This window comes from Pinus tabuliformis, chromosome 4_2, assembly GCF_031772625.1.
Source record: "Pinus tabuliformis cultivar Carrire ecotype Pingquan chromosome 4_2, CPIR1, whole genome shotgun sequence".
NCBI classification, from domain to species: domain Eukaryota; kingdom Viridiplantae; phylum Streptophyta; class Pinopsida; order Pinales; family Pinaceae; genus Pinus; species Pinus tabuliformis.
Window position 1 is genome coordinate 1064645831 of NC_142304.1, and position 16758 is coordinate 1064662588.

The window sequence follows — 16758 nt, forward strand, 5'->3', positions numbered from 1 at the left end:
CCTGCCTTCTGTTTAGCTTTAGACAAGGAGGAAGGTCTGCCTCGAGGAAGTTTCAGAGTGGTGGAGGGAGGGACAAGTCCAATGCCTATAGCATCCTTCTTTGGTGACCGGGTATGCGATCGGAGGTGATATCTGTGAGGGGTGAAGTTAGATCCCAAGTTCGATTCCCATGGTGTCTCCACATAGGTGGTAGGGGTAGTATGGGATGGAACAGGTACATGAGAGTTGAGGGGGCAAACTGGGTGATTAAGGCAGGGTTAGGCTTGTCCGGGTCCTGCTTGGTTCCCATATAGGTATCCTTATGAGCAGATGTAAAATAATTAAATGGAGAGAAAGGAATAATATTGGACATACTTGAAGATAGTGCAACTCCATCGGCCGCCTTAGACCTGGTTAGCGGAGGTGAAGGTGGCCGAAGAGGTGCTTGCTCGCGCTTCTTTGGAACCGTCGAGGCGAGCCTGGATCCATTTGCATCAGTGTCCCTCTGATCGACCCCATCCGAGTGTTCCGCCTGTGGCTGAGCTCCCCTAGCTGTAGAGGTCTTCCCTTTGTTACCCATCTTTGATTTCGCGAGAAAAGGGAAGTCCTTATAAAGGTGTCCCACCTTGTGGCATCTCAAAATTTTCTCAACTAAGGTAACTTCCTTTATTTCTTCACCTAGATTCTTCATACAATTGACACCCTCATCTATATGTAAGAAGTAACTAGCTATACTTTTATCACTATACATCTTAAGAGTTTCATACTGAATTCTGAGAGTTTGAAGCTTAACATGTTTTACCTGAGAGTCTCCTTCGTAGCTGAGAATGATTTTGTCCCATATCTCTTTGGCTGATTTGAGGTGCATGACTTTGACAAACTCTGATTGTGATAGACTTCCCAATAAAGTATTGACAACTTTGGCATTGATTTCATATTGCTTTTTACTTGCTATATCTGTAGGAATAACTGTTGGAAATGTATATCCTCCTTCCACAATTTCCCAGACATCTGTTCCAAGAGATTGTAGATAGGTTGTGGTTCTTATTTTCCAATAAACAAAGTTTCTCCCATCGAAGATTGGCGGTCTGATGGATCCCATGCTTTCTTGATTGTTCATGTTGATGGATCTCCCTTCAAGCGATCAAGCTTCTTCTGAAGGACCTGCTCTGATACCAATTGTTGGAAATAATACTGAGAGGGGGGTGAATCAGTATTATCAGATCAATAATTTTATTTCCCAAACAGATTTATATACGCTACTTCAGTGAAGTGAACTAGCGTGTACACACGACTGTGCTTAAAGAAACCAGCGTATATGCAGAGAACTTGTGATTTAGACAATTATCATGTGTTGAGCTTAAACCAATATATCAGAGATTTATTAGACAGTGCAGTAAAAGTAGAATAAAGCATCACACATAAGCAACACACATGAACACCAAGATTTAAGGTGGAAACCCAATGTGGGTAAAAACCACCTGTTGTTGTCGTCTCTGTCTTCTTTTAATAATAAGAAAATTTGTTTACAATCTTGTACTGGTGCAGACTCATACCAGTACGCAGGCTTCTACCTGCAGAAGGTTACAACCTTCTCTCATTCTCCAGCTTCTACTTAAAGGGAGCTACAACCCCCTAGCTTTTGTACTAGCCAATATGTTTACTAGTACGTAGGTGCCAACCTACAGAAAACTCCACTCTTTCACCAGGGACCACGTTTCATGAATTTTCAGATTGGATACTCCTGGATCACAACACCACAATTTGAAGGCCACGTTTCATCAAATTTTCACACTGGACCCATCAAAGCTTTTAAGCTTAAACTGCATCAACCAATATTCAGTTAATCTGAGCAATCAGATCACCGACACCAGAACACTGTACTGAACTCAGAACCCTGCATCATCATTCAGAACCAACTTTAACCTCAAAAATCATGCATTAGAATGTATACGCTACTTGGCTGCACCCAAACTGCGTGTATACGCTACTTCTGTTAATTGAACCCGTGTATACCTTCAAAACTACTGCAAACATAAACTTTTGAATCAAGTCTGTACCAACTATCAATATACTGAATATCTACTATCAACTTTCAGAGCTTTACACAGACAGGGACAAAGATCACTTCTTCTCACTTATACAATCAATCAATCAAATGCCATCCTCCTTAGGTATTCAGTTTTACATTCAGATCTAAGAAGACTTCATTGACAGACAACAATATAACAACAGAATTTGATCAGATAGTTCAGTCAGATTTGAAAAAGAGGCTCTTCTTTTGTATACGCTACTTGAAAGAACCGAACCTGCGTGTATACGCTCTTTGGAAGAGATGAACCTGCGTACAGATTTGCAAATATTGACTTAGAACTTTGCGGCAATTCCAGACTTTAGACAAATCCAGATCTTGATAGATAATGAGTAAAATAGGCACAAAACATCAAATCTAGTTTCAACCAATATCAGATCATTCAAGAATAAGTCATTTCAAGTCTCATGATTCCTGATCCAATATTAAACTCAAGGTGCACATGAATATTTCAGATCTAGTCCCAAACATAACCCTGCAACGTAAAATATACTTCAGATAGAAGTATTCCTTAGAATCTTATTGCTTGCACACTTTGGCCTAATGACCTTCTCCTCCTTATATACTCTTAGGCCCTTCTCAATACCTTGGACTAAAACCACTTAGGACCAATACCTTGGACCCAATACCTAGGGTCAATACCTTGGACCAAATGCCTCGGACCAATTACCTTGGACCAAAATACCTTGGATCAAATACCTTGGACCAAAAACTTGGTTTTCCAACATGTACGCGCTTTTTTTCCTATGAAAGTGCGTGTATATGTTATACGCTACTTTTGTTCTGTTAAACTGCGTGTATACGTGCCTTGGACAAAGTGAACCAACGTGTACCTCTCTTTTTTCATTCTTTGGAGTTTGATCTGTAATCCTTTGCTGTTGACTTGTTGCACTGTGAAATTTCATCTGAGTGAGTTGCCATCAAGGACAACACCTGTATCATAATGCCAACATCTTCTGGTGTTACTGAATGTGGCTTCAGTGTAACATCCTGGAGTGTTATTTTCTTCTTCCTGTAGGAAAATGTTAAAAACTTCGTTTTCATATTTAAGATGAAGGATCTTAGAGTTTCCATCCAGGGTGAACCCGAAATAATGTCACCTTGATTGCTCCGTAGGGTTTGAACTGAGAATTGTGATTTAAATGTATAATCCTCAATGTTTAACTTTAAATTGGTTATGTCATATTTTTTGTTGCCAAAACAGTCTAATTTTTCGATTATATTCAACTCTGGAATCACTAATTGGTTTGTGGTTTTAGGCGTTATATAATTTTTATCTTCAGCAAGTGAGATAACAATAGGGACGTATTTTCCCTCAGTAGACCCGTTAATTCTAAATAGCATTGAAGCATAATTACGTGAAGTTTCCGGAAATCTTCTTTCCTTCAATTTTGAATTAGATTAGGTGAACTTGGGTTTTTTTTTTTTAATTTTAAAGTAGCCCCTTTAAGTATATATAAACTTATATAAAAGTCTATGTTATGTATATCACCCTTTTTCAAAAGAAAAATTCTTTGAATTATCCGCTTAAAAAAAAACCTTCAAGTACCTTTTCACCTTTTAATATAAAAGGTTTTATAATGGTCTCTTTTGATAATCTTATAATAATAATACTTTATAGAAAATGTTGACCTTCTTTTTGGAATTGTTCCTTTTACACCCCTTTGTTTTTCAACATATATATATATATATATATATAAACTTTTTATTATTTTCTTCCCGTGCGTTTTTTTTCAAAACATTATTATATCTAGTTTTGCTTCTCCTTTATGAACATAGAGTTAACCTCTTTATAATTTTGAATTGTGTTGGGACTTCCTTTCCTTCTTATAATTTTGATTTTAAAAGATATGTTTCTCCACTTCCTTTTTGTATTTAATATTAAGGTACTTTTCTCCACGTCCTTCTTGCAATTAACAATTAGTTTGATAAGCAACTTTAATTTGGGGGGCACGATTAAAATTTGGAAAGTTTTGGCTATACAAATTGAATAATTGTGTACGATATGGAAATAATGAATTCGTCAATTCTTTTTTTTTACTCCCTTTGTACACTATACAGGCCTGACGGTGTTTTCTCCTTTTGTTGCCAAAGAGCAGATAGAGAACAACAAGAAGGTTGTGAATAGACTTTACTAGTTCGAACCTGTAACCTTGGTGACACAAACGAATTTGATGTTTGATGTTTTGTAATGGTGGGTTGATTGGCGGAAATGTTGTGGTTGTCGACGACGAAAAGCAACAGCAGAATGTGCCTGTAGCGGAAGGGTGGCTTGTTAGTGATAGAGGATGACTGTGGAAAGCGGCAGACAACCAACGATGAGAGTAGTAGACAGGGAATGAGACTGCAGTATGAATAAGAATCATGTTACAATTGGGAGTGAGGGTCCTATATATATAGCTAGGTAAGTACCCTTTCACGAACAGTCATGTCTATAGAGACATGCCTCTTTGTTTAACTAATTATTATTTAATTACATATTATTATGATTATTATTTGTTATGTATATTTATTACTTTTACATAAATTATATTCATAACAATTTCCTTGGGGTTTGTGCAAGGAATTAGGGAAGCGGGATCAGGGTTCTTGCAAGGTGTTTCAACTTAGGACAAGCAGGGAAGAACATGATTGTTTTTCTATTGAAACAGGGTTGTATTGTAAGAGATATATTGTTCAAAATTCTATCAATAAAATTCTCAAACAAGTAGAGGGTTTTCCCAGTTGGGTTACCTGGAAAATATTGTGTTTTTGTCATTGTGTGACTGTGTTTATTTTTGTTCCTATTCCACTGCAAATAAGTAGAGAAAATTGCGTGTCTTGGGTTACAAGTTATTTTCAAATTTCTTCATTCAAATAGAGCAGAATTTTCATGGATATTCTACATGGCATTAGAGCGTGAATAAACACATTCATCACAAGTGCGAATTCATCATAGAAGAAGGATATCTGTTTTGGGTTCTTTCTGTGCTTGAAGAAGGCCAAGTTTAGGGCAGTTGCAAGCAAACGTCGAGGGTAGATCTATGCATAGTCTTGGGTGCCAATTCTCTCAAGAACTGGCCGCAGGTTCTGTGCAATTTTTGGGAAGAGGTCGAGCTCCTGTAGCCTAGTGTTGGAGGGCCACAAGGTCTAACTAGGATCTGGAACTAGGGCCGAGTAAGTCTCAAGATCAGAGTACAACTAGGGCTAGGTAGAAGAGAGGGCCGGGTAGTTCTGAAGGTGGTTTGGAGGCCGAATAGGAGTGTTGTAGCAGCCGCTACATGTAGACTTAACCAGGGTTGTAATTCCCAGAAGCTGGTGCACAGGACGAGGTGTTTAAGAGATGGAAAAAAGTCTTCTTTCAAGAGGTATATATGTCCTTCCATGTTGATGGTTTGCTAGAAGGTGGCAGCTTGAGAGCAGATTGGAGGGCTACGAGAAGGTGTCTATTGAGCCCTAAGTTTAGTCCTTGTGAAGGACTACAAGATTGATAGGAGGGGCAGAACTATTGGGGTCGAACTTTGAAGGACTAAAGGGTAGCCAAGAGGGCTAGTGAATCAGCCCTAGTTCACAAGTGTTGGAGAACTCTCTAAGTAAGTAGAATGGTGTTCCAAGGGTTGAGAGCAGATCATTGTTTAGAAGGAGCATACAACTTGGTTCCATGGAAAGGGAGGATCATGATAGTTTTGGAGGGTAATGGGGTGAGAGAATTTGTGAAGCAGGCTATACCACTACGACAAGATTCCCAACAGTTGACCCAACATACTAAGAATGATATCAAGGCAAGGAGGATTATTCTAGAAGGGGTCAAAGGTCATATAGTTGCTCATATCCATGAGAAGAAGACAACATATGAGATGTATCAAGCCATCTTACAATTATTATTAGATTTCTAATGATACTAGTAAGCTTGCTCTTAATGAGAAGCTAAGGAGTAATTGATGAGCAAGGATGAGCCCATCGTCACGTATTTTTCAATGTTCACTCAGGTACGAGATGAGCTAGGTGGTGTGGGTGTGATTGTACCAAAGCATGACCTTGTGAGTTTTTCTCTTCTAGGACTTCACAAGTCTTGGTGGGGTTTCCAGGATGCTGTTAGTGGCAGGGAGAATTTTCCCAGTTGGGAAAGGTTATGGGCTAAGTATATTCAGGAGGAGATCTAGAGAGGGACTAGAGATGTAGATCAGTTATGACAATGGACGAGGAAAACCTTGCCCTGGAAGCAGGCAAGGCCAAGGGCAAGAAGGGCCAAGGAGAGGCCGAGTCTAGTCAAAAGGGAAAGAAGAAGGATCTAAGTAAGATCAAGTGCTTCCATTTCCATGAGTTTGGACACCATTCCACTAAGTCTTCTAAGCGGAAGAAGGAGTCCAGTAAGGATCATGTAGTTGCATCAACGAAGGTAGATGCATTTTCTGCCCAGTTTGAGAAAGATTTCTCATTGATTGCTTGCATGGCAAGCTTAACATATAACAATATATGGTATATTGATTTAGGAGCATCCTTCCACATGACCAGAAACAGGAAGAGTTTCAGCCACCTGAAGGAGAAGGACATGCGGTTTCAGATTGAGCTAAGAGATGATGGTCAGTATGCAGCTAGAGGAGTTGGTACTGTCAGTTTTCAGAGGGATTCATGTAATCTCCTTCATGTCAAAGATGTTCTCTATGTTCCAGGATTGAGGCAGGAACTTGTTTTGGTAGGTACCCTTGAGGACAAGGGTTATGATGTCATCTTCAACAAAGGTAAGTATTCCCTCCAACACTTATCTTCTGGATGTAAGAAGCAGATAGGTGTGAGGGTGAAGAATCTCTACAAGTTGCAGGTAGAGACAGGTGTAGCCTTGAGCAACAAGGCAAGGAGACTGCAAAGTAGAGAAGTGGTGGTTGAGCGAGAGCAGGATAGAGCTCTCAAGATGGAGTCTCAGCTAGTATCTCAGTTTGAGTCTAACCTAGTTGGGAGTTGGGCCGACCAACAAGATGATGAGGGTCATAGACCAGGGTGAGTGGAGGCAGCTACTCAGTCTGTGACTCCTAGTATAGGGAGAGTTCGAGCAAAGTGGGCAGAGGATTTGTTTAAGGGAGACCAAGAGAGATATTCTAGTATCACCTTCAGCCAGAGGAAGCAACCACAGAGGTACACAGGGTACATGGCACTTATGACTGAGGCGATAGACTTGCAAAGCATGATGGGAAAGAACAGGTCTTCTGATCAGGTTTTGCAGAAGAAAGCAGGGAAGTCTTTTAGTTTAGAGGGAGCAACTGCAACATCAAAGGATGTGGTAGTACTGGAGACAGATCCAGGTGGACGAGGTTCTTCGATAAGCACCTTCCTCGCTAAGAGGGAGTGTTGAAAATAGTAGCGAGAAAGGTCCTTTGACTTGTGCCTTAGTCAAAGAGATCACAACCAATATTTTTCTTAGCATGTACGAGTTCTTTAAAGTAAGGGTGAGTTCCCAAAAATTAGGACAGTTCATGAAGCAGTTTGACTGATATGCAGGAGCGGAAGGCTCGGTTTGTTGTCTTCTAGTGTGAGTTAGAATTGGAAAAGACAAGTGATTGAGTCTCAAGTTCTAATTTAAGACTAGACAAGTTGCATGAGTCAGTTGGACTTAGTTAACTCAACAATCACAAGTGCGATTTCCATAAATAAAACTTGGGAGATTTAGCTAATGCGAATTGCTTATAAGGAGGATGAAGGCACAAAACTGATCAATTGTTTTGTGAACACGAGTTGGTGAGACAAGGCAATAGAAAGCAAGAGTTTGTGTGCAGAAACTTGTGTGGGAAGGGTGTACTAAGGAGAAACCTGTGTGTAGTTGATAGAAGAGAATTTCCTTGGGGTTTGCACACTGGAAATAGGGAAGCAGGATCAGGGTTCATGCAAGGTGTTTCAGCTTAGGACAAGCAGGGAAGAACATGACTGTTTTTCTATTGAAACAAGGTTGTATTGTAAGAGATTTATTGCTCAAAATTCTATCAATAAAATTCTCAAACACGCAGAGAGTTTTCCCAGTTGGGTTCCCTGGAAAATATTGTGTTTTTGGTACTGTGTGACTGTTTATTTCTGTTGCTATTCCGCTGCAAATAAGTAGAGAAAATTCTGTGTCTTGGGGTACAAGTTAGTTTCAGATTTGTTCATTCAAGCAGAGCAGAATTTTTGTGGATATTCTACAGAAACTAACATGATTTATCAGAGCAATTTATTTTAGACATGGAAAGAGGAGAGTTATAATCATTTTCCTTTTTAAAATCCAGCAGCCATTTTAACCGCACCACAAACTTCTCCACAAAGAAAGATACTTAGCTTGGTAGGACATTCCCAGTTTGGATAGGGATTTTTTTTTCCAATTGAAAGTGAATCTTCCACGAGCTAGATAGAAATAATTATATGCGGTCCGACTTTCACAGGGTAGAGCAGTCCATGAAGGGTGAATTCATAACAGCCTGCTTGTAGTGTCCATGACGTGCATTACTTGAGCACATGTCCTCGGGGAGGTTGGAACCGAGGGGGGTAACTTGAAAAGGCAAACCACAAACCATGGGTGGATTGGGGAATTAAAGAAAAACATAACAACTATTTCAAAATTTAAATCCCAGCAGAGTATATCCCATCTTGATTACTGTCTTTAGCGTGAAATATTTAGAAGCTGTAGAAAAATGAAATGTGCAGGAATATTCAGAAACAGTTTATTTTCGTGGCAAGAATATTTCAATACAATTGATAGGTGGCATGCTTGTTATAACAGATTCTGAACCACAACTCACTGCCATCTAAATGACACCTGCCTTCTGGAATCTGACTCCTAATACATTTTTATTTCACATACACAACACACTAATACTCGTGGACAGTGCACTCAACTGAATGTCACTGGGGGTGGATGTTGGAGCTGTATCTACAACATTTAATTCTATTTGTCTATGTTTTGTGAATAATTTATAGGGGATGTCTGACCTTATGAACATTTGACTAATGAACAGTCTTACCTTTATCCTTGTGTTTCAACAATTGCTGTGTGATACTAATCCTAACAAGATGTAGCAAAATAGCAATTGTAAAATTTTCTTGTGAACATTACTGATTAGAAAGCATTGCTGCAGGCATTATATTGATTGTCTATGAGCAATATTGTAACCATCTTAATTTTGCTAGCTAGAAAACAGCTATAGACTAAATGTCTGTGTCTGAATATGCACACTGTTGGAACAGGTGAGTGGAAGTCTTCTACCAGCTTCTGTAATATCTGTATACTGTGCATACTTGTGCTACGGTGGACTTTCAAGTGAACCTAGGGATTATACATGCAATGGGCTTCATAATCATACAGCAGCTGTTTCTACTGGTACTCTCATTCTTGGGATGCTGACAACAGTTCTGTCAGTGGTCTACTCTGCTGTTCGTGCTGGATCCTCAACTACATTTCTTTCACCCCCAACATCTCCACGCAGAGGTATTATTATCGTGATGCTCATGATACTGCTTTTCGAGAAATACAGCCTGATCACCTTGCCGCTTGCCACTAGAACACACTCCTGTCGGATCTGCATAGATACTTGTTTCATTATGACTGTGCCCAAATTTCTGTAGTTGCAATGGTGTAGATAAAAAAGTTTGCAGCCCTGACAAATCATTGCATTGTTTATTTAATAAAGGTGTGTGCTTGGCGACTTCATTTGCAGGTTCTGAGAAGCCTTTGCTACAATCTAAAGATGTAGAGGAAGGACAGACAGAAGGATGAAAAGAATGATGAGGGACGCCCTGTCACCTATTCCTATACCTTTTTCCATTTGATTTTCGCTCTTGCCAGCATGTACTCTGCAATGCTTCTCACTGGTTGGACAAGCTCAACTAAGGACTCTGAGGAACTTGTTGATGTAGGTTGGTCTTCTGTTTGGGTCCGTATTTGCACAGAGTGGATTACTGCAGCATTGTATGTTTGGACTCTACTTGCTCCTATTTTTTTCCCAGATCGTGAGTTCTGATTTCTTTGTTGAAAATGTTCACTTGAATTGGTTAATATCCCAACGGCTTAGAGTCAATAAGTGGACATGAAATACAGTCGGCTGTCTTATCAGTCGACACTCATGAAACATCAGACATGACATGGTATTGAGTCTGAGGTGTACAGTATCCTGGGCTTTGTTTCATATTCTTAATCTTCAAAAGTATTTAAGGTTTGTATATATACTTTTAACTCTTATAATGAAGTTTGTGATAAAAAACTTAAAACTTGAGATCTTTTTTCTTCTCCTAGTTTCTAGTAATCCTGCTTTTTCAAAGTTGTCATTGTCATTAATGTGGACTTGATTTCAATGTCTGTCTTTTAAAAACCAAAACAACTGCCATACTGGTATCCCATGAAAACTCTGAAGTTTACCCTTCCATTTGTACGGAAAGTAGGCCAATTTTTTTTATTGATTTCAAGAGGCAGATGCCCCAAACACCTACCTACTTTCACTGGGCATGTTCACAGTTACACAAAGATACTATATCAAAACCTTCCAAGATGTTACTTACAATCTCTTCCTCTCCAAGATGTAGCTTACAATATTTTCTTCTAAATCAAGAATGTATATTACCAAAAGTTTCTTGTACATGATTAAGATTTGTCTTTTATTCCTTATAGTTGAAATTGCTTATCTATCTACATGAAAGTGTTTTCTCAAGATGCACCAGTCATTCAACGTGTTTTCAAGGGCATTGTTCTCTGGAAACCTTCACGTATGGCTATATTCTAATGCTCTTATGCATTTTTGGAGTTTCTCTCAGTGTGTATGAATATAAATATATTTTCTAAGGGAAACAGCAGAGAACATAGGAGATGTAAATTCGGATTCAGAATTTAAGATTAAAGATTTAGGTTTTAAAGTTAAAATCTAAAACTTAAAGAAAATGTGACTAGCGGCTTTCCACAAGGATTAAGAAAAAACTAATAGAAGATAGAATGTGAACCTCTTTGAATTTCTTTTCTTTATCTGTTGTTTGCTCTTGGGAGCTTCACATGGGAGTCGAAGAAGTCAATGTAAATCATCTTCTTCCTTTTTTCTGAAATGAGTTAAAATATCACTCGTTATTTATTTATTTATTTTCCAAACTCAAATGATTGGACTGCATTATATTAATAGCAAGTTCCTATGTGTAATATCTCGATCAATTTATATAATCTCTTGTATTGATCCTTCAAATATATATAATCTCATGTGTAAGTAAATGGATTTACATGGCTCAATCAATACATAGATGCCTTATGGATTACATCACTGCATCGATTGTTAGATGCTTCTTTAATAATATAAGAATGAAGTTGAAAGTTGGCTGATTATTATTGAATGCTTGCCAAATGTTTTTATTTTATTTTATTTAAATCAGAAAGAAATAGTTATTTTGGCTGTATAAACTTTTATTGTTTGATATATTTGTTAATGTACTTTTGTTGTAATTGGATGATATGTATTTTGGTTGTAATTGGATTATATGGTTTTGAACTTTGACATTGTAGGCGAATGCTTCATTTATCTACAAGGGCAGAATATTTTGTAGTGTTGTTAAGGATGGGTGAAGCATTAGCTCGAAACATAAGACTCTAAAACATAATTTTATGTTATAATGTTTCTGATTACTAGGTCCACCATTTGTATGTTTCATATAACGAAGTAATTGGAAACAAACTCCTTAATACATTTACTAGGTCCACCATTTGTATATTTCATATAACGAAGAAATTTGGAAACAAACTCCTTAATACATTTCCCAAACTTGGGAGAATATTGTTTACGGGTAGCTAAGAGTGCACGAGACCAATCAATATATATATATATATATATATATATATATATATATATATATATATATAGATATAAAATGTGTCAAGCATCTCTTCCTTATTCCCTAATTTATAACGAGTTTTTGATAAATATTAATGTATCAAGTTTTAATTTCATTTATTAATATGTAGAGTTCACCTATTAACATTCATTAGCATTCATGTTATACTTCTTTGGAATACCACGAATACTAGTAGAATCTTTTTTTTTTAATTATTTTAGTTAGTTCTTTGACAAGATTCATATTGATAATGCAAACTATGGATGGATTGTGTCAAGCATCTCTTCCTTATTCCCTAATTTATAACGAGTTTTTGATAAATATTAATGTATCAAGTTTTAATTTCATTTATTAATATGTAGAGCTCACCTATTAACATTCATGTTATACTTCTTTGGAATACCAGGAATACTAGTAGAATCTTTTTTTTTTTTATTATTATTTTAGTTAGTTCTTTGACAAGATTCATATTGATAATGCAAACTATGGATGGATTTGTCTTTTTCTTCCCACTAATCATAATGTTGAACAATTTCATTGACTAGCATTAACACCATGTGAAGAAGCCTTCATTACAAAGAAGTATTAGAGACTATAGATAAAACCTTCTCATGAAGTGCAATGTAATGTTCTAACTAGAGAAATACAGTGAATATCAAGACCTGAACTAAGCTACAACAATTAAATATGACATGAAAATATGTAACTCCACACATGCAAATACAATCAGAAGACCATTGAGAAAAAATAATAATTCCGAGCCATTTTATTGTATTTTCAATGTCAATTTGAGTATAAAATGGGATGGAATGAGTGCACCTAGGCTTGCTACAACAAGCATGCAAAACCCAGGGGAATTTGAGAGTAACTCGCTAAAATTGTCACAACTCGCTGTACACTCAGCTCAGAAAATTAATGCTACTGCTACTTAAGGCAAATTGTGATTTGGGGCCTCAAATCTGTTCCAAATTTTTTATAGAATTAGAGTTAAGCTCCTCAACCCCCAACCACCCAAACCCATAAATCTTTTGGGCTGATTCCAATTGCTAGAAATTGCCCAAAATTGGTGCGAATTCCTCCAATTGCTGGCCCTGCGTCCCAGCCAGAAATTGCTGCACTTCTGCTTTAAACCCTCCCTCAAGTGGCTGGAAATTCTCTACAAAAATAATCCTGAAATTGTGTGTGAAATTCCTACACCACTCTGGCTCAAAATCTCGCTGAATCCTTGTGATGCGATTGTGCCCAGAAAGGCCCCTATGTAGGCCCTAGAAATGACATATTTGGCTCTCTCAAAAGCAAGAATCTCTAGCTTTGCAAATCACCTAAGTGGCTCACTCTCCCTCAAGGAAAATATCTGCAATTTATTCAAGTGCCTCTCCCCTGGAATCCTCTCTTCCAAGCTCTGGCTCACAATAGCTGGAAATCAATCCTCCAATTAGCTCCAAATTATCTCCTAGGGTGACACTCTTAGTTCACCAAAAGAGAGTTGAGATTTTCCGCTTGGAAATCCCTGTGCTAAGCAACACTGATTGACTTGGATAAACAACTCAAGCAAACTCTAAGTCTGGAAGTACACAATCAAGGAACCCCAAAAATGAGTTTTCTTCTATTTATAATTGTTTCCCTTCTCCTCCTTGTAGGTCCACTAGTTCAAACTCCCCTCTTTTGCCCCCATTCCCTTGTAGTTCGAATTTCTCCAAGGGGCTTGATTTTCCTTTTGGTTGGTCCCCACAACCCACCAACATTTTACTTTTTCCATTTCTCCTAAGTTGGTCTTCTTCCCGTTTTCAAAAATTAATTTATGCCTCCATACCCCCTTTTCCTAAAGCTCAAATGCCAAAACATTTATCAAGTATCAAAATTGCAAAATTGTGAATTCTTCTTAGAAAATTATTTGTTGGGGACGTGGTAATCCTCCCCTCCCAAATGTTGTTTTTCCTCAAGCAACTGTAATGTTGGGTTCTGCAAACTTTGCTCTCCTTCCCATGTGGCATCCTCTTCAAGTAAGTCCTTCCATTTAACAAGGAACTCCCTCACTGTCCTGCTGTTGAGTTTCCTTTCCCTTTCCTGTAAGATAATTTCCGGTTCCAAAACTAAGTGCCCCTCATCATCCATGGGTGATAACTCTGTAGTACCTGTCACCCGCCGACCCAAAGCCTTTTTCATGAAAGACACATGAAAAACATTGTGTACCCTGCTTCCTGGTGGAAGCTCCAACTCATATGCTACCTCTCCTACTCGCTTGATCAACTTGTATGGTCCATAAAAGCGTGGTTTGAACTTTTCAACTCCCTTCTGCTTCAACATGGATTGCTTGTATGGCCAGAGTCGTAGAAAAACCAAGTCACCCACCTCAAAATGTCGCTCAACTCTCCCCCTTTTCTGCATACAACTTTTGTTAGTTTTGAGTAGTCTGCAAGTTATCTTTGAGGGCTCTAAGAATATATTGACTCTCCTGTATCCAATCCTTGGCCCCTGGGGCCCTGCTATCTCCAAAGACCATATCAGCAAAAGTTAGTGCATCATAACCATATAAAGCACGAAAGGGTGACATACCCAGGACATGTGATAGGTGGTGTTGTAGCAGTACTCCTTGATTTGTAGCCACTTCACCCACACTCTTTGTTGTTCGGTCACACAATTGCGCAGGTAGCCCTCCAACCACTTATTTACTATCTCCGTTTGTTTGTCTGTTTAGGGGTGGTAACTTGTGCTAGGGTTAAGCTCGGTGCCCATAAGGTGAAATATATCCTTCCAAAGTATTCCCATGAGTCTGTTATACCTATCACTAACAATTGTCTTAGGTAGCCCATGCAATCTGAACACCTCTTGGAAGAATAACTCAACTACCTACGAAGCTAAGTACATGACTGGAATGGCAAAAAAGTGGGTGAATTTGGTCAACCTGTCAACAACCACGTAAATGCCATTTTGTCCCTGTACTGCTGACAACCCTGTAATGAAGTCCATCGAGATTCTCTCCCATTTCCTCTCCAAAATAGAAAGAGGTTGTAGTACACTGGCCGGGTGTATATGTTCTCCCTTATTCCTTTGGTAAACGTCACACCCCTGGACATGCCTCAGGACATCCTCCTTAAGACCTTGCCAAGTGAAGTGCTCCCTAATAGCTCTGTATGTCTTGTAGAATCCCTGATGCCACACCAAAGGTGAGTCATGAATTGCATGCATGATCTTCCCCTTCAACTATGAGCTTGGTACCAAGTAGATCCTGTCCTTGTAGTAGATGATCTCATCCATCACTCGATACCTGTCATCCCCATAAGTACCATCCAAGATCTCACATGCCTCTCAATCCTTGGAGTACTCTACCAACAACTACGTCGTCCAGTCCTGCGTGATATCCATCAATGAGAGTGTCGCGGACCTTCGTGATAGTGCATCAACCACTATGTGTTGCTTGCCCTTGACATACTCAATCTTGAAATTGTATGCTTGGATCTTGCTGACCCATTTTTGTTGCCTCCCCTGAAGGGTATTATGCTCTAAGAAGAATCAAATATCGTTGTTGTCAATGTTCACCTTGAACCTGTTTCCCAATAAGTACTCCTAGAACTTGGGCAATGCATGCATAACCACTAGCATATCCTTATCATAAATGGAGTAAAAACTCTCATATGGCTGTAGTTTTTGGTTCTCAAATGCTATCAGATGGTCTCCCTGTGTCAGAACTGCCCTAACGCCCTCTCCCGATGCATCACACTCCAGAACAAAAGGCTGTGAAAAATATGGTAGGGCCAAAACATGACAACTACTCATCACCCTCTTCAGGCGCTCAAAGGCCTCCTTTGCAACATCTATCCACTCGAAATATCCCTTCTTCGTCAGATCAGTGAGGGGTGTTTCTAGCTGGGAAAACCCCTTAACAAATCTCCTGTAATATGTGCATATGCCCAAGAATCCTCGTAAGTCTGCCATGTTCCTGGGTGTAGGCCAATCCAGGATGGCCCTGATATTCTCCTGATGCACACGTACTCCATCCTCCCCTATCACATGTCCAAGATACAACGTTTCTATTAGCCCAAACTCACACTTGGACATTTTAGCATACAACTGCTGCTCCTCCAGAATGCATAGTGCCTCCTCCAAGTGCTGGAGGTGCTCCTCCCATGTCCTGCTGTATATCAAAATATCATCAAAGAAAACCAAAACATATCGACGCAACTGCTTGTGGAATACATGGTTCATGCAAGACTGCTAGTGCATTGGTTAGCCCAAAGGGCATCACCAAGAACTTGAAGTGTTCGTAGTGGCAACATAACACAATCTTTGGGATGTCCTGCTCCCTCATCTAAATTTGGGGGTATCCCGAGCGCAAATCTATCGTAGGGAGGTACTTAGCTCCTTTAAGCTCATCCATTAGCTCATCAACGTGGGGAATTGGGTACTTGTTCTTCAATGTATTCTTGTTTAGGGCCTTGTAGTTTATGTACACGCGAAGGGTCCTGTTACCCACCACATGTGGCTAGTGTATATAGGAGAAATGTTTTCTCCTAGATGGTCCTCAGTCGACAACCAACAACCTCTTGCAACCACCAGATAGCTCGATGTGCCATTTTCTCCACCACCCGAGCTAACCATGTGGTCTCTTGCCCACTTGTTATGATTGTATATTTGAAGGTGGGCCTCATAACCCCAAAGGTATGAATTTTCATTGGTATAGTTGAGTAAATTTCCTTACTTGTCATGGACACTTTTGGGGATGGATTGGTGGGGGAATTTGACGAAAAGAGTGGGCTAGGTCTATATTCTTGTCTCCATTGCCCAATTTAGTGGTTAACCTTGTATCCTAGTCCCGTGGGATCTTCTTTATTGGCCACTAGCTTTAGGGTTGTCACTACTTGGGAAATCTCGATCTTGGTTGC

At 39.1% G+C, this 16758-nt stretch overlaps 2 protein-coding genes and 1 long non-coding RNA gene across 3 annotated transcripts; 2 read left to right on the forward strand and 1 right to left on the reverse strand.

Moving 5' to 3' along the window:
- Nucleotides 1–6245: 6245 nt before the first annotated feature.
- Nucleotides 6246–9003, forward strand: LOC149173290 (uncharacterized). Its single transcript, XM_089426645.1, has 3 exons — nt 6246–6420; nt 6544–6792; nt 8993–9003. The coding sequence occupies exons 1-3, from the start codon at nt 6246–6248 to the stop codon at nt 9001–9003; spliced, it is 435 nt and encodes a 144-aa protein (XP_089282771.1).
- Nucleotides 9004–9035: 32 nt separating this feature from the next.
- On the forward strand, nt 9036–10244 carry LOC149173291 (uncharacterized). The gene is made up of 2 exons (XR_016259667.1): nt 9036–9500; nt 9730–10244. It is a non-coding gene; the product is annotated as an uncharacterized LOC149173291 (long non-coding RNA).
- Nucleotides 10245–13765: 3521 nt separating this feature from the next.
- On the reverse strand, nt 13766–14263 carry LOC149173292 (uncharacterized). Its single transcript, XM_089426647.1, has one exon. The coding sequence runs from the start codon at nt 14261–14263 to the stop codon at nt 13766–13768; it is 498 nt and encodes a 165-aa protein (XP_089282773.1).
- Nucleotides 14264–16758: the final 2495 nt, after the last annotated feature.